Source organism: Haliotis cracherodii, unplaced genomic scaffold, assembly GCF_022045235.1.
Source record: "Haliotis cracherodii isolate W230 unplaced genomic scaffold, xgHalCrac1.p SCAF_2, whole genome shotgun sequence".
NCBI lineage: Eukaryota > Metazoa > Mollusca > Gastropoda > Lepetellida > Haliotidae > Haliotis > Haliotis cracherodii.
In genome coordinates, this window is record NW_027266275.1 from 23,385,564 (window position 1) to 23,404,591 (window position 19,028).

At 43.0% G+C, this 19,028-nt stretch overlaps 1 protein-coding gene across 2 annotated transcripts in view; it reads right to left on the bottom strand.

Annotated features, from left to right (window-relative positions):
• Positions 1–9,968: 9,968 nt before the first annotated feature.
• The window catches only part of LOC139467717 (atrial natriuretic peptide-converting enzyme-like), a 175,534-nt gene continuing 166,474 nt past the window's right edge, over positions 9,969–19,028 (bottom strand). For both annotated transcript variants that reach the window (XM_071249228.1, XM_071249227.1), the window contains exons 17-20: positions 17,442–17,625; positions 15,913–16,184; positions 14,813–14,970; positions 9,969–13,246 (exon numbers count right to left, since the gene is read on the bottom strand). In XM_071249228.1, coding sequence (XP_071105329.1) covers positions 13,064–13,246; positions 14,813–14,970; positions 15,913–16,184; positions 17,442–17,625 — 797 coding nt within the window. In that variant the 3' untranslated portion in view covers positions 9,969–13,063. The remainder of the gene's footprint in view (positions 13,247–14,812; positions 14,971–15,912; positions 16,185–17,441; positions 17,626–19,028) is intronic.

Below are 19,028 nucleotides of genomic sequence, written 5' to 3' on the forward strand. Positions count from 1 at the left end.
GTGTGTACATGACGCCTGGTGTGTGTACATGACGCCTGGTGTGTGTACATGACGCCTGGTGTGTGTACATGACGCCTGGTGTGTGTACATGACGCCTGGTGTGTCTGCATGACGCATGGTGTGTGTACGCGACGCCTGCTGTGTGAACTTGACGCCTGCTGTGTCTACATGACGCCTGGTGTGTCTGCATGACGCCTGGTGTGTTTACGCGACGTACGGTGTGTCGACATGACGCATGGTATGTCTTTATAACACCTGGTGTGTGTACTTGATGCCTGATGTTACTACAATACGCCTGGTGTGTCTCCATGACACATATCTTCAGGACGCCTAGTGTGTACATAACGCATGGTTTGTCTTCATCACGTAAGGTTTTTCTCCATGACGCATAAGTGTACAAGACGCATGGTGTGTCTACATGACGCATATCTTCAGGATGACTGGTATGTCTCCATGACGCATATGTGTACATGACACATGATGTGTCTACACTACGCACTGTGTTTCTGCATGACGCATGGTATGTCTTTATTACGCAAGGTATGTCTCCATGACGCATTTATGTTCATGACGCATGGTGTGTCTACATGACGCATATCTTCAGGACAACTGGTGTGTCTCCATGAGGCAAGGTATGTCTACATGACGCATATCTTCAGGACGACTTGTGTCTCTCCATGAGACAAGGTATGTCTACATGACGCATAAGCGTACATGACGCATGGTATATCTACATGACGGATGGCCTGTCTACATGACGCATGATGTGTCTACATGACGCATATATGTACATGACGCATGGAATGTCTACATGACGGGTGACGTGTCTCCATGACGCATGGTGTGTCTACATGAAGCATGGGGTGACACTATGACGCATAGTGTCTATACAGGGCGCATAGTATGGTTATGCTTACACAACGAATAGTATTTCACGTGTCACCCTGTCTGTCCACAAGACGCCTTGCCTGCCTGGCCCGTCTGGGTTTGTCAACAGGTCGTCTGCTGTGTTTGACATGCGTCTGCTGTGTCCTCACTACGACAGCATTGACAACTTTACATCCGACGTTTTCAGTAGTAGTTATAGACTTATACCTCGGGGAATACGGTTTGATGTACCCTCTGTGTGGCCGTATACCGTAGGTGCCACCTCATATAACCATCGACCAAACCAAAGTCGCCTTAAGAACTGACTGTCTAAGCAGATAAATGTCAACACGCTTCAGTGCAACGGCAATATTCCCGACTCAACGTAAATACACCATAATGCATAATGGAACCGCATCCACAAGGGAAGAAAGAATCCCTTTCTTTGGTTCATGATCTCCAATTGCCTTAAATCATATCGGCACCTGACACTTGTCTTCGGCGATAGAAAATATTTTTATTCATCCAAGTACTTCCCGTAGTCTGCTGGAAGATAGTTTTCTTTCAACGACAGACAGTTTGCTAAATTAGTAAATTGTGGATCTGTAACAAAGCAAACAGCCAATGGGGTTATTGAGCGAGTATCGAGTTAGTCTAGGTGAATATTGACTTTGTAGTCTATGAGATCTCGAGACATATCTGAGCTGACCGTCACAAACAGTAGTTACATGTTTCCCCGAGCTGCTTGCACCATACGAAACATCCAACCCTTTGACCGCCGGGAGTAATTCTAAGTGACCAGGCTCTCTAATTTGACAGCTTATAGGAAGAAGAGGATGATCTTCTTGTACAGTCAGTATTGTGGGCACTATTGATCTAACCTTGTTAGCGTCCCTGTTGTGGTCAGGCCCTTCATTCAGCCTATTAATTGGACTACTGACGACCAAGCAAACTACCGCTCATTTACTATTGCCGTCAAAACCCCTGCATGGGACCCCGGCTAGCGGGGTTGGATCCTTGGATCACTGCTGTAGGATCGTGGACGCTGATCAGGAAAGGTCGAGAGTCGCACAAGGTTCCGCTGAATATTGGCGTTGGTTCGCTTTCTCTGCAATCAGTTCATCCGCATTTTGTTGAGATTGTATACGACAATTAACTCTGTTTGGTAGTCGGAGTGTAGGTTAGTCCTTAATGTCTGCGACGGGACATAATTTTGAAAGTATAATGGGATTAGTAATGATATTAAGAGTGTTGTACAGTTTGTAACGCAGTTGGGGATGGTTTTCAGCTGCCGTCATGTGGATATTGTACACTCTTCAAAAAAGGAAACGCACAGGAAGTACGTAGTTCATTGAACCTGACTACACAAAAAAACCGGTATATAAATTGGATATATGTTATTGGAAAATTTTGGATGCCTGATATTCGATAAACGGTGCGTCAAAACGCAGCCATTGTCGATTTGCAATGTCTTAAACGGCATTGTTTTCGCAAAAATGTCATGGAGGAAAACAGTAAAGCAAAATGCACGTGTAAGTTATGGCATTCGTAACTCGTGGTAGCGGCTATAAAAAGGCAAGCATAAGCCAATAATTTGTCATTCAATTGTCAACATTTTTCAAGTTCGAAAATGCCGAGACTCAGCGCTGCCGATCGGAACATCGCCACAGGATGTATCCAAAGAGGGGAATCGCAGTCTTCTGTTGCACGCCACTTCATCGTCCACCACAGCACCATTTGCCGCCTTCGTGACCGACACACTTAGTTCAATTCCACTACAGACCGTCTGAGAACCGGCCGACCAAAAGTTACCACCACTGCACAGGATCGCTACATTCGACTGTTCAATCTACGTCATCGCAATGCCACAGCTACGGAGACTGCAGGACGCATCCCTGGTTTGGGGAGGATATCGGACCAAACTGTCAGGAACCATCTTCGCGAGGCTGGAGTCCGACCCAGAAGGACAGTTATCGTACCTGTTTTGCAATAGATCCATCGACAGCGAGTGTGGTTTAGCGATGAATCACGATTTCTTTTTCCGCGGCGAGATGGAAGACAATGAGTTTATCGTCGAAATGAGCGCTTTGCCCCACACTGTTAACGCGAATTCGACAATTTCGGTGGCGGTAGTGTCATGGTGTGGGGGGCCGCCATATTCTACACCACGAGATCTGACTTGGTTGTGGTTCAGGGAAGTTTGACAGCAAATCGCTACATGAATCAAATTCTTCAACTTCACCTCAACCGACCGTGCGGGTCCGAGGAGACACTTAGTCAACAAGGTAAGACCGATATCGTGTGCATAGATCCACACCGTGCGGTTGCGAGGGGATACTAAATCAGCTAGGAAAGACCGATAGCGTGTGCATAGATCCACGCCGTGCGGGTCCGAGGAGACTAATAGTAAGCTAGGAAAGACCGATAGCGTGTGCATAGATCCACGTCATGCGGGTCCGGGGAGACACTTAGTCAGCCAGGAAGGACAGATAGCGTGTGCATAGATCCACGCCGTACGGGCCCGAGGAGACAGATAGTCAGCCAGGAAAGACAGATAGGATGTGCACGGATCCACGTCGTGTGGGTCCGAGGGGATACTAAATCAGCCAAGACTTACCGATTGCGTGTGCATAGGTCCACGCTGTGTTGGTCCGAGGTGATATTTAATCAGCAAGGAAAGACCGATAGCATGTGCATAGATAGATCCACGCCGTGTGGGTCCGAGGAGACACTTAGTCAGCCAGGTAAGACCGATAGCGTGTGCATAGATCCACGCCATGCGGCTCCGAGGAGACAGATAGTCAGCCAGGAAAGACAGATAGGATGTGCATAGATCCACGTCGTGTTGGTCCGAGGGGATACTACATCAGCCAGGAAAGACCGATAGCGTGTGCATAGATTCACGCCGTGTTGGTCCGAAGGGATACTAAACCAGCCAGGAAAGACAGATGGCGTGTGCGTAGATCCAAGCCGTGTTGGTCCGAGGGGATACTAAATCAGCCAGGACTCACCGATAGCGTGTGCATGTTCAGGACAGCAGGCCTCGGACAGAGCTATTTATCAGATTTATACGATTAACATGGGAGGTCGGATTCGTTGACATGCCAAGATATTGATATGTAACCATACACGAACGCATCTTTTATACTCACCAAAAACAGTTACTTTCAGGAGGATAAGAATTATCTGACAAAACCCCACAGGGTATCCATTTCACCATAGGGCTTTTTACCCAGGGAGGTCACTCAATCTGTCTGAGGATGTCTATTTATGTTGCCCATCGTTACAAGACATGCATCGTCATGCTAACAAACTGGTTCTAGTACCATCACCTTCCCTGACCATGTTCATCCATCATGTGTCACGTGACTCTATCCCTGTCACCCATCATGGGAGATCCGCGTCATTGGCCATCAGGTGACGCCTGTAATATCGAGGTGCTCATCTCTGAGGTCACGGGGTTGACTCGTCGCAGCCACTTTGAACATGTTGGAAACTCACATACGCACATTGACGTGTTAACTTATCATGATAAATGGCCTCTGTATATAAATACCACTTACTTTCACGATGATTGAGCGCCGAAAGTAAGCTAGTTGATAGAATCGGGCTCTCCGGGTTTGTGACGGTGAAAAGTAGCAGATCGCGTTTTTGGCAACCGTCTCTACGTACATACAAATAAGACTCAATCAAATCAGAAATACAGACGTAAAATGCCATGGCTTTGGTTCTTACAGCCAGCATTAGATTTAATGACCCCAGAAAAAATAAGTTTCTTATAATAATTATCCTCGAGCTTGTGCGTCCTCACAGGAGATAATGTATTGGCGCGTAGTGTTATCAGTCTAGTTTTAGATCAGATGCAGCTAAAGGCAGAAATTGGAGTTTGAGTGAGTGAGCGAGTATGGTTTTACGCCGCTTTTAGCAGGAGAGAAAGCAGGACAAATGTAACCCCTATATAGCAGGAGAGAAAGCAGGAACAACGTGCACCCCTGTATAGCAAGAGGGAAAGCAGGAAAAATGTAACCCCTATATAGCAGGAGGGAAAGCAGGACAAATGTAACCCCTGTATAGCAGGAGAGAAAGCAGGACAAATGTAACCCCTATATAGCAGGAGGGAAAGCAGGAAAAATGTAACCCCTGTATAGCAGGAGCGAAAGCAGGACTAATGTAACCCCTGTATAGCAGGAGAGAAAGCAGGACAAATGTAACCCTATATAGCAGAAGGGAAAGCAGGACAAATGTAACCACTGTATAGCAGGAGAGAAAGCAGGACAAATGTAACCCCTGTATAGCAGAAGGGGAAATAGTACAAATGTAACCCCTGTATAGCAGAAGGGAAAGCAGGACAAATGTAACCACTGTATAGCAGGAGAGAAAGCAGGACAAATGTAACCCCTGTATAGCAGAAGGGAAAATAGTACAAATGTAACCCCTGTATAGCAGGAGAGAAAGCAGGAAAAATGTAACCCCTATATAGCAGGAGAGAAAGCAGGACAAATGTAACCCCTGTATAGCAGGAGAGAAAGCAGGAAAAATGTAACCCCTGTATAGCAGGAGAGAAAGCTGGAAAAACAGTTGTGATGGGTTGTCCATCAAGTCGCAGTAATTGGCTGTGTAGAGTTGCGTCAGTCGGCGGTATCAAATGCTATGGTCGTGGATTTGGATACTAGATTCCCCTTGATTATGGTTCCAAGTTTGCTGACACCATGCCCGTGCTCGTGTGTTTCAAGATGGGGTAGATAACACATCCCCTTGACTTCATATCTCCTAAATAACACATACGATAGTTATCACATCTTCTGGACAACACATCTCTAAGGAAATGCATCGCCTAAATAACACATCTCCTGGATAACACCCCCCTAGATAATGAATCTCCTAGATAACACATCTCCTAGGTAACACATCTCCTAGATAATGCATCTCCTTGATAACACATCCCCTGGATCATATCTCTCCTACATAACACATCCCCTGGATCATATCTCTCCTACATAACATATCTCCTAGATAACAAAAAACTCGATAACACATCTTCTAGATAATGCATTTCAAAGATAATCCCCTGGATCATATCTCTCCTACATAACATATCTCCTAGATAACAAAAAACCTCGATAACACATCTCCTAGATAATGCATCTCCTTGATAACACATCTCCTGGATCATATCTCTCCAAGATAACACATCCCCTAGATAACACATCCCCTGGATAATAAATATCCTAGATAACACATCCCCTGGATCATATCTCTCCTACATAACACATCCCCTGGATCATATCTCTCCTACATAACATATCTCCTAGATAACAAAAAGCCTCGATAACACATCTCCTAGATAATGCATCTCCTTGATAACACATCTCCTGGATCATATCTCTCCAAGATAACACATCCCCTGGATAATAAATATCCTAGATAACACATCCCCTGGATCATATCTCTCCTACATAACACATCTCCTGGATCATATCTCTCCTACATAACATATCTCCTAGATAACAAAAAACCTCGATAACACATCTTCTAGATAATGCATTTCAAAGATAATCCCCTGGATCATATCTCTCCTACATAACATATCTCCTAGATAACAAAAAACCTCGATAACACATCTTCTAGATAATGCACCTCAAAGATAACACATCCCATAACACATCCCCTAGATAACACATCTACTTGATAACACATGTCTGTGATAACACATCTCCTAGATAATGCATCTCCAAGATAACACACACAATAGATGATATCTCTCCTGGATTACACATCCCCTAGATAATATTTCTCCTAGATAACAAATCTCCTAGATAATACACCTCCCAAGATAACACATCCCCTAGATGATATCTCTCCTAGATAAAAACACATCTCCCAGACAATACACCTCCTAGAAAATATTTCTTCTAGATAACAAATGTCCTGGATAATGCACCTCCCAAGATAACACATCCCCTAGATAATATCTCTCCTAGATAAAAACACATCTCCAAGATAATACACCTCCTACATAATATTTCTCCTAGATAACAAATCTCCCAGATAATACACCTCCTAGATAATATTTCTCCTAGATAACACATCCCCTAGATAATATCCCCTCCTAGATAAAAACACATCTCCGAGATAATACACCTCCTACATAATATTTCTCCTAGATAACACATCTCCCAGATAATACACCTCCTAGATAATATTTCTCCTAGATAACACATCCCCTAGATAATATCCCCTCCTAGATAAAAATACATCTCCAAGATAATACACCTCCTACATAATATTTCTCCTAGATAACAAATCTCCTAGATAACAAATCTCCTAGATAATGCACCTCCAAGATAACACATCCCCTAGATAATATCTCTCCTAGATAAAAACACACCTCCTAGATAACACATCTACACACACCAGTGAAAGCATCTGTTGCCACATCTCATTGCATCTGGACAACACATCTTCTAGATTACAAAACACATGTGGCATGTCACGAACACACAGGTCTTCACAGTGTTGATACGATATGCATGTTATGAAGACATATGTGTCCCTGCTTATGACATTTCACACTTGTGTATCATCAACGGTGCCATCATTGTTGATGCAGCTGCTCGCGAGTATTGGCATTTCCGGTTTTTTTGGTAGCTGACGTTTTACAAGTGACATGGATTGAAAATCTCTCAGGCATTAACATTTAAATTTGTCTTTGAGCTGTGAAACTACCGAACAGAGGGGATAGATTATAAACGATCGATGGTCGGGGTCTGTCAGCCAGTGTTTCGTTTTGATCACAGCCAGAAGTAACAATGGGGGAACAAGGAATAAGTAGTTGGGATCTGTAAGTAATCTGCGAATAACGAGAATGTTTGCAACATCGTAGATCCAACCATCAGATGTGAGTTTGGTTTTATGTCACTCTCAAGAGTGGCTCAGTTTCCCCAAGACATATGGGCTTAAAGCAGGAAGAAACAGCATAGCGATCAAGGTCGTTGACGTTTACAGCCGTGTTGCTCGGTCGAAACAAACGAGCACGGATATGGTATCGACAGCGCAAGGGTCAAATCAAAATGTAGCCAGGATTCAAACTTTAGATAAGGAAATCTTGACACTTGAAAAGAGTATATGTACATAAAAACGCACTGCCTTGGTTTTCAGTGTCACAGGAACTCAATAACATTCAGCATTTGTGGTATGAGCAAGACAGACGTTCACATCAACGTCAAACAGGGTAGGAAAATGTGAAGCAATTACGCCAAGCTCTTTAGGAAGAATGGTTTTTTTCGGGGTACATAAACTGAGGGGGAAAGAAAAGTATACCGAGTTGTTTTTTATGTAATTGAAATGTGATAGAAACGGTGTTAATTCTCATTATGCCTATTTAACCATCACACCTTCCTGCAACAGTTACAGGTAATCTGTGGCTGGGTAATTTTGTGGTAAAATAGATTGGTTCAGTCATAGGCCACGCCTCCGTAGAGCGTCCGCCCGGAGAGCGGAAGGTCCGGGGTTCGATCCCCGGCCGCGTCATACCAAAATACGTTCAAAGATGGTACTTGGTGTTACCCCTGCGTTCGGCATTAAGGGGCTAAAACAAGGACTGGTCGGTTCGGAGTCAGTATACTGTGTCTGAGTGGGGTATTCATGTTAAACTGCGGCATGGTATCTCAGTGAGCTAGCACTATAAATCGGCATCAGTTCGGACTAGTACAAGCAGCCACACAAACACACACGCGTACATGCACGTCGCTATATAAGTGCAATAATCTTGGACGCGACGTTAAACCCCATTTCACCCCACCTCTGGTTCAATGAAGACTGGGGCAAGAAATAGATTTGCAACCTCATGACCCCTACCATGTTGGAAATGTAAATTTTTGCCGAAAAAAAGCAAATGTATTGATTTTGAAAGATAACATATCTAAGATACCCAGTTGTGTATTATATGAAAAATGATTTTTAATTTTTAATTTTTATTTTACCAAAATAAAAACATGTAAAAGTATTATTTTAGTGCTGACTAAGCGCTAGTGCATTTGATATTGCTAATTTGGAATCAACTGAGAGGTATAGTTTCTTTTTTTCCTCTGTTTCTATCCGAAGTTCTTTGAGTGACACTGAACGTTGGGCCATCGCCATCGAGCATTGACTATGGCTGAAACAGGTATGACGTCAACATGAGTCTACGATCTGCCGTCTTATTGCATGTGATGCACATCAACGTGTGTAGGATCGCCCAAGTAGCTGACGTCCAAGGGTGACGTGCTGTCTTTATGGCCACAGCATATGTTCTAGCGCATACACAATTCAGACTGAACTGTCGGTCAAAGAAAGTATACGCTTGAAAATTACAAACAGTATCAAAACCTTGCTAGTCTGAAAACAATCGCCGAAACACTACAAACTTAAGGTCCAAAACCATGATAACTGCATAAAATAGATCCATCGAATAACCATTTCTTCTTTGCTTCATTTTCAGCCACCATTAAACTTTCTTTGGCCCGGCAGTTTACTATACCCTTAATTTCTTCTCGTGGGAGTCTCGTGTCGATATATCACTAAACACGATGTCCTTTAGGCCCGGCGACCGCCTCCGTGGTCTAGTGGTAGAGCGTCCGCCCGGAGAGCGGAAGGTCCGGATTTCGATCATTCCAAAATACGTTAAAAGATGGTACTTGTTGTTACCCTGTCTGGCGCTCGGCATTAAGGGGCTAAAACAAGGACTGGTCGGCGTAGAGTCAGTATACTGTGTCTGAGTGGGGTATTCATGTTAAACTGCGGCATGGTATCTCAGTGTGCTAGCACTATAAATCGGCATCAGTCCGGACTAGTACAAGCAGCCACACACGTCTGTGTACGTCACTATATAAGTGCAATAATCTTGAACGTGACGTTAAACCCCATTTCACCTCACCTCATCTCTCGGCCTGGCAGTTATGTACAAAAGGGTACTCGTGCTGTGGCGGTCTTGTTTAAGACCAAATCGGAAGTAGGTAACACTTACGAAGTAGTAATGAAATCCCAAGTGATAAAATCCGAATATTGTGTTTCAAGCAATTTTAATGTACTGATTAATTACAACGCTTTTATTCACACGTAATCTTCTAAAATAAACTGTTTGAAAAAGTATCTATAGTGTATTTAAACATATATGCGGTAATAAAAATCTGATTGATAATGAATACAAATACTCTACGTAACATGGACGAAATATATGAACTGTTATAACAATATTAATGACACATGATAAACTTTAAAAATATGACAAAGTGCAAAGAGAAAACACAAGGGGATTCGCCATAATATATAAAGGCGGGCATGTGAGCCGGGACACCAAGCATGCATGACACAACACGGGGTGTGGCTACTGGTGGCGTGTTCCCTGGGAGACCTTGTCGGGCACCGTCAAGGCTGAACACACATAGCAGTTATCAGGGTCCCGTGCCTCAAAGCGATCTTAGCGCAAAGGCTATTTAACTCCCAAACTTTAACAAAGCCTTGCGATGATCTTAGCGCTAAGATCGCTTTGTGGAACGAGCCCCAGGCTCTTGTGAAACACATCACGTCAGTGTACAGAGAACATGTCGTCAGTCCGAATGCCCGTTAATTCGGACTATTACATTGGGTACTCTGCCGTCCGGATTAGCAAGGTTTCTCTGTATACGATAATGCCGTACCTAATAATGCCATTGCAGGGTTTGGAACAAAACAAGACTCACTCTCGTGTCACAGAGTACGTTTTGTGAAATGTAACATCACGAATTTACGTCACATGGCTCGCTTTAATCACAAAAATCACGACTGTCAACATCGATGACTGGGCACATAAAACAAACTTGGACAGTTGAATGAGTTTTACGTACAAACTTATCAATTCGCTAGAACGGTGTTTGTTGTATGCGTTTAGCTGGTACGGTTCTTCAATTAAATGGCTCTGTATGTTTTCAGTTTTAATCTCGGAAATCACTTTCATGTTATGTTAATTTCGAGCTTTGCGGTTGGAAAAGTTGCACAGCGAGATGTCTTGCCTTGCCCGTGTGTCGAGCCAAGGTCAAGGTCATTCTATGACGGTGATGGCGGTAGTTACGGCATACTGGTACATTGTAGTACGCAAGTTAAGAGTGACCGTGTATTGGAAGGCGATACATATGATACTTGATACAAAGAACGTTGATATTATCGTCACTAACCTTCAGGTTCTATACTACAAGTGATTATTAAGAATACAGTGATATATATTGAGTTTATTTTATGATAACTGGCTCGTGTGGCATTGAGAAGATATAGATAGATACTACCCAAAGATCACCATTCTCGTTCATGGTAATGACGCATGGCGACAATATTGACTGACGTACATGTTAGAATGAACAGTGGTTCAGCAACTGTCAAAGGAGTTCTTGAAACTGCTCACTATATGAAACTGTGGAGGTATTGGCGTAGTTATACGTCACTGTAGCCCAAGTACCGCCAAATCCTGCCGCAAACAGTTTGAATGATATCGTGGCTATTTTGAACATAGATTGTTTTGACTTAACAGAAATACCATGATCTAGAGAATACAGTTGAGAGACTTTCAAAATAAGCAACGAGGTCACGCCTCCGGCTAGGCTAAGTACTTATAGTCACTTGAATGAATTAATTTCAAAATACGAGAATGTTTCAAAAATATCAGAAGTTTGTTTTGCAAAAAATACTTCTGAACACAATTTATGAATAGAAACAGATAGAATCAGCAAATTTGTAAAATAGATCGAATATACACCCGACTCGTGATTATCTAAGGAACACTGACAACTGGGATTATAGTCTTTGTTCGGTGTTCCAGCGAGCCATCTCAACACTAACCTGTCATAACTCCAGTACTTACATAGTTACCCACAATCATGAAGCGAAGATAACGTTGTTAAACGAGTCCTGGCAATACAAACGGAATTTGTGCTTAACACACAGCTCGTTTCCTAATGGTTTGGCCAAGTCGTGTGCTGCTACAGGTGTTGTGGTCTCCGTGCATGGCAGCGTAGATGTCATCGGTAAGCTGGACAAGCAGGAGATGAGATAGCTGACCTACTATGACCATACCTGTGTTAACAGTCTCTTCAAAAAGTGGAACATGCCTAGCAATGATTGAACATTTTGAAAATAAATGCATCGAAAATGACATCAAATGACATCAAATGAAACACCATTAATGACTATGAACATTACCGATTAACACATGTTCAGCGTTTGTAAGAGGTCTCAACAAGTGTATATGATGTTATTCTGTTTCAACCAGCCGACGGTCAGTCTTGGACCACATCATTATCAGGTAGTAATTTGGTTTCAATTAATGCATGACGATATCGTCTCACATTGGCACAACCGACAACACATACCGCGCATGTGTGTGCAACCAAGACTGATATACCCAGTCTGAGCTGACATGAAATAAATGTACAAAACAATCAATATGTTTCCAACGCATGATGGAGCCACGACACTTTCCACAATGCAGGCTCGGTCTAATGTAAAATAATAACTTATTTACAGCAAACAAGCGCAGAGTTCACGTTATACCATTGCCCATCGAAACAGGAGAGTCACACCCGTGCCTTGTGGGAATAGAAATTAACTGAAATGCAAAATGTCTCTGAAATGTTAATTACCAATATATGTCACCAAATGTACTTTCAACACGATTTCACCTGAATGCTGTTTGGCATTACGTCAGAATGTAACATGTAACGACAGCTCCTTACGGTTGTAACCGCGAGTGGAATCACACACCATCAAACGCCTCTATTACATAGTCTGATGCTGAAATATTTGCGTCATAGCCCGGGTTCATGAAATATTCAGGAAACGCTCGCCGGGATGTTGCACGCTTGAGACACTGCCGCTGAGTTAACGTGTTGATGATGTCATCTCCACAGCTCAATATAACTGTCAGCAGACACAGTCCATTATGGCGTCATAGTTATATCTCGAATACACAACACGGAAATACCAGTTCTGCTGGTGTTAAAAGAATCGTGCCCGACATGGCTATCCATGTTTGGGGCTCCAGTGTCATTAGTTATTCTGTATGGCAATAATGCAAACTGTATTCTTATAGGACATGTTACTGATTCTAGAGTTTGAGCAAGTTGTTCAACTGATGGAGTGGGGGTGGTCACCACCCACATCCTCAGCATCTCCCCGTAGTTCACGTCCATCACGACGGGTCGGTGTTGTTGGCGATGACCTCGTTTATCCAGTTAACATAAAGGGGTAGTTCTGTGTACACTCCCGGCGCGTTGGGGATGGCGCATCCGATCCCCCACGATACTATCCCCGCCTGGAACCACACATTGGTCGTGTTGGGCTTCATGCACACGAACGGACCGCCACTGTCACCCTGCAATAAAGAACACAGTGCAAGGCTAAAGCTAAAGTGCCGTTAGACCCGTGAAGGTCCAGGTAGAGAATAGGTCTTCAGCAACCCATGCTTGTCGTAAGAGGCGACTAATGGGATTGGGTGGTCAGGCTCATTCCAATCTACTGCTTCCCGTAAGAGGCGACTATACTTGTGGTAAAAGGCGACTAACGGGATCGGGTGGTCAGGCTCGCTAACATAGTTGTTGCATGTCATCGTATCCCAGTTGTGTAGATCGATACTCATGATGTCAATCATTGGGTTGCCTGGTCCAGACTCGATTATTTACAGAACGCCGTCATATAGCTGGAATATTGCTGAGTGAGGCGTTAAAGATCAAACACACACACAGTAAATTGCCGTTACAGTTACTCTACAGTTGTGCTATGGCAAACAAAAATGCTTATGTTTCGGGACCCGTTCCACAAAGCGAAGACGATCATGCCTCTCATACTTTAGTGAGTGAGGTAGGTTTAACGACGCTTTGAACAGTATTCCAGTTATATCACAGCGTGTCAATTTTATGTGGGAGGAAAGCACAAAGAGATGCAGGTCTCAGACGGTTACAACTTCGGTGAAACCCAAGAGCACGGATATGGTGCTGACAAACCTAGAAAACATAATCGGGGCGAACCGGGATTCGAACCTACAATCATACGTTTTTCTGGCATGCTCATGGGACACACCTCTGCACAGCGAAATGCGGAGCCTGAGGCGACTGGGCCACCCGTGCCCCATGCACTATTGACCAATAATGTTTCAGACGCATCAGACGCATGCTTTAACATACAGGTAGTAATTCATTCCATAGAGGCCAAAGGCCTAAATACAAGATAATAACAAAAATACATTAAGGGATGTTTGAAGCATGGGCAGATTGTTACTTCAACCCCTCCCCAACCCATCCAAAGACATGGCCGACGACCATCCGTGAGTAATAAACAACAACAACATTTCATGGACATCTGAAATTATAATAATAAAATAACTAATCGTGAGCAAAGGAAATATGTATTAAGATAAATTATGAATAATTTTAGGACACTCAGCTTGTAAGAAATTAATAAGATGTACACACTTTGAAATCTACATTAATTTTCGGACAGAAATCGTCGACTCAAAGTATTATGATAAAGACACACTATAACAACATGTTATTCGTCTTACATTTCATTAATATTGAAAGGGCAAATACGAATTTCCAATGCTAACATGGAATTTGCCATCCTACCATATCATTACATTATGAGAACACTCTGGACCGAGTTAAGGCTATTCTATATTTGGTGACATCATTCAGTAGTAACTATTTTTAATAGTAAGGGAAAAGTTAATATCTATATTTATATTCATAATTAATATTCAAATATAGCCTAGTTTCACTGAGCGACATCAACTGGTTTCGTCACATTTGAGTATGTACATCTATTAAATTCATTTAAAATAGACTTGCACAATAATAGGCATAAGATCGCTCAGTGGAGCGGGTCCTCGTCAAGACAAATACATTATGTAATCAACACCCGGAAATGCACATATTGCACTTACCGCGCAAGCGTCAAATCCATCCGAGCCACCTGCGCAAATCATATTATCGGTCAGTTTGTAGGGCACCGGGGTCTCTGCGCGCTGTACGGCCGCCTCACAGCTGTGCCAATCCGCGATGTCCAGCTGTACCTGGCGCGCTGCAGGCTCATAGTCCAATGCTGGAAACATCACGAGAACGTCTATATACAGCCGACTACATGTTTGGGACATGGATTCTACTGGCAGACAATACATGTTTAATACCCGTTTCGACATAAGTTCTATACAGCGGCTGTTTGTTTGTTTGTTCTTTAACGCCCAACTCAGCAATATTCCAGCTATATGACGGCAGTCTGTACATAATAGAGTATGGACCAGACAATCCAGTGGTTGACATCATGAGCATCGATCTACACAATTGGTATACGATGACATGCATCAACCAAGTCAGCAAGCCTGACCACCCGATCCCATTAGTCGCCTCTTACGACAAGCATGGGTTGCTGAGGACCAATCCTAACCCGGATCTTCACGGGTCTATATGCAGCGACTAGAACAGGTTAAAAAATGAACTTTGACTTAGATGACATCGTTCATAACTTTGGGCTCCTTAACGTATACTACATAATACATTTCAAGAAAACAATTGTTAAATCAAGGTTGGGTTGGGTTGCCCAAGCGGTTACAGCATTGGTTCGTCACGCCGAAGGCCCGTGTTCTATTCCCCACTTGTGAACAATCTTCTATTCCCCACTTGTGAACAATCTTCTGTTCCCCACTAGTGAACAATGTGTAAATGCTATTTCTGGTGTCCCCACTGGAATATTTCTGGAATATTGTTAAAAGACCCACTCACGGAGAATGGAAAACAATAAAAACCTGAAGTTTACAACCTGTTTCTTGACACATTGTAAAGAATAGCACAGTTATCAGTCAAAGATGTTTTAATTGATGAATTTATTGCAAAGGTGCATACTACGGATCGGTCCCATGGTCACTAGAGTAAAAGGTAAAATAAACAAATGGTCATGACGAATTCAGAACAAGATTCGGGAACTGCTAGTAGGACGGACGTATCACCGTGGATGAGTTAACAGTGCCAAGACATATAAAGACGCTACCTGTATCACTAGACTTGCCCCAGCCGGCGGAGATGCATCTGGTGCCGACGGGTATGACCTGGCCCTGTTTGGGGAGACAGATTGGCCGCAGGTAGTCACTGAACGTGAGAGGTTCGTCCAGCTTGATGATGGCGATGTCGTTCTCAACAGTGTGGTGGTTGTAGCCAGGGTAGGTGAAGAACTTCTGTCCTTTCCTGACCTGCCGGTATCTGGAGTAGGTATCTTTTCTCGTGTGTCCTGCTTGAATCGTCCATTGCAAAAACGGCACGCCTCTACACACCAATAGAAAACTTGTCGTAAAATATGTTTAACCATCATACGTATTAAGGAAAAGATTTTATGTGTCAACTTCTTTATTATGAGGAAGACAACGTTTCGGAGTATATGCTTACTCCTTCATCACCTGATGAACGTTTCGGCGTATAAGCTTACTTCTTCATCAGGTGATGAACAAACGTTGTGTTCCTCATAATAAAGAAGTTGACATACATACAATCTCTTCCTTATGTGTATATCACTTCTAAATGCCTTTCAAAGACATCAAACGTTATGAATGATGTCGAGATTGAATTAAATGTCTTCGATAAGTCCAAATGAGTACGAGCAAACATCCCTACATCCAAATCAAACTGATAAGATTCTTACACTCATTAAGGAGGTGATGCATTGGCTATTGGCGAAACGGGTAAGCCCACCAGTGCTATAGGGCTTCTTTAACCAACATTTCTTGTTGTGTAAGTACGGTTTGAGATTATGGAGGTCCTGCGAACTTGGCAGATATTGCCTTGGTAAGAGATTGACTGGTCTGATTCGCACGAAGGCAGGCAGGCTGATGTCTGGTTTGCTTGATATATACAGGCACTTGTAGCAGGCTCATTTTGATAGCTAGAATAGCAATACCCGGTTCCTAAGTCTTAAATAAACTTTCGTCCGGGCAAAAGAAAGTATATGCACTTTAGGACCAAGAAATTAAAAATGTTATTAATCCTTACTTGGCTGCAAACACATTCTGCAAACAGTGCAAACTTGAGGTCCAAAACACAACTATGATACTCGCATCAAGTATTCATTTTTAGCCATCATCAAACATGGTTATATACATACTTTTGCCCGGCGATTTAGGAGCCAACAAGAGGGTGAGGAAAACACAAGGACACAATAATCATCTGTGGAGATGCCCGTTTTCCTAACAACACTAATATTTTACTTTGATGAACATTCTCTTTTAACGGCTTGTTCCTGCAAGCGTCCTTGAAATAGTTGGAGTATAAGGCCGCTGAACGGCATTTCAGTATACCACGACAGCGTCAGCGTTAACACGTCGGAAGAAGCTCAAACTGATGCAGGTCGTTAGGATTTCCCCTTTGGTAAACGCAAGAATAATGAAAGGATGTAAACAAACGAATCATAATCGGTTCCGAACCAGCGATCAGCGGATCCATTTGCGGCTAAGCGAAGTAACTCTGCACAAATGTGATATTAGACCACTGGACCACCCGTGCCCTTGACCTGCCAAATGTAGGACTTACCCTCCCCCAATACAGTGGGCCGCAGTCAGGATGAACAGTTCATTGATGACGCTGCCCCCACAGAAGAACTTCTGGCCAGAGCCCCCGTGCAGAGAGACAAGCCAGGGCCAGGTGCCCGGTCGCACCTCGTCCCCACCAACGATCCTTAGCGCGCTCGGGTACACTGCCGGTCGGGTGCCGCAGACTGAAGATCAAACATACATTCGTTACACACGTTTTAGTTTAGTTATGCTAAAAAATGCGACAAAAAATGTTTTGAGAAAGTGTTCAGATGAAAATTGGATTGCCCCAAAATATTACAAATGTTGTCAAAACGTTTCTGTTCTGTCGGGCAGGCAGTCTGTTGCCAAGCAGTATATATATACTATCACGCTGTATTATGTGACCCATGACGATCCGGGGTAGAATAGGTCTTCAGGAACCCATGCTTGCCGTAAGAGGGGAGTTACGGGATCGGGTGGTCAAGCTCGCTGACCTGGTTGATGCATGTCATCGTGTCCCAACTGTGTGGATCTATGCCCATGATGTCAATAACTGGATTGTCTGGTCAAGATTCGATTATTTACAAACCGCCGTCATATAACTGGAATATTGCTGAGTGCGGCGTTAAACAACAAACAAACAAACGAAAACTTTATTATGTACATTAACACATGAATGTACATCGCACTGTGATCTGATCATGAATGTGGGGTCACATGGACACTGGTACCATACTGACACACACTTATACAATCGAGGTATTGTTTCTGCATTGCGATGCTGAATTAGGGAATGCATTACCTCAAAGGGAGATCATTTGGTTGAGATTCGGAAATTGTCGAGTTATCTTGTAGGCAATATAAAATGAAGGCAAAAGAAAGCATACCGTGTTTGTTTTTATATAACTGAATATAAATTAAAAGAACTGTTTGATTATGTGATTAAGTCTATTTAACCATCACTCATTCCAGCAAAGATTTGTAAAATGAAATCTATAGCTGGAAAATAGTGTGTAAAAATAAATTGGTTCAATGAAGACCGGGGTAAGATATGAATTTGCAACCACATGACTCATACCATGTTTGAAATGTTGTAAATTTGTGCCGAAAAAAGAAAAAATTATTGATTTTCAAAGATAAGATGTCCTATTAGATACCCATTAGATACCAGCAGTTGTGTATAATGCGAATTTAAAAAACAACAACATTTAACAGTTTTAAATCAAATTATATTTAAAAAAGTATAACAATGTAGAAGAATTCTTTGAGTGCCGTCTGAGCGCCAGTACACTCCATTTGGGGGTAGGGGGAGGGGGGGGGGGGGGGGGGGGGGGGAGACATGATATCGCTCACTTGAGATATTTTCAATTAAAAATCCAAAATATGATAAATCAAGTGAGATGTATAGTTTCTTTCAATTCTCAGTTTATGAGTGTTGAGGGGCGGTTGGATAGTCTAGTGGTTAAAGCGTTCGCTCGTCACGCTGAAGGCCCCAGTTCGATTCTCCACGTGGGTACAATGTGTGGAGCCCATTTGTGGTGTCCCCCGCCGTGATATTGCTGGAATATTGCTAAAAGCGGCGTAAACTCCAACTCACTCACTATAA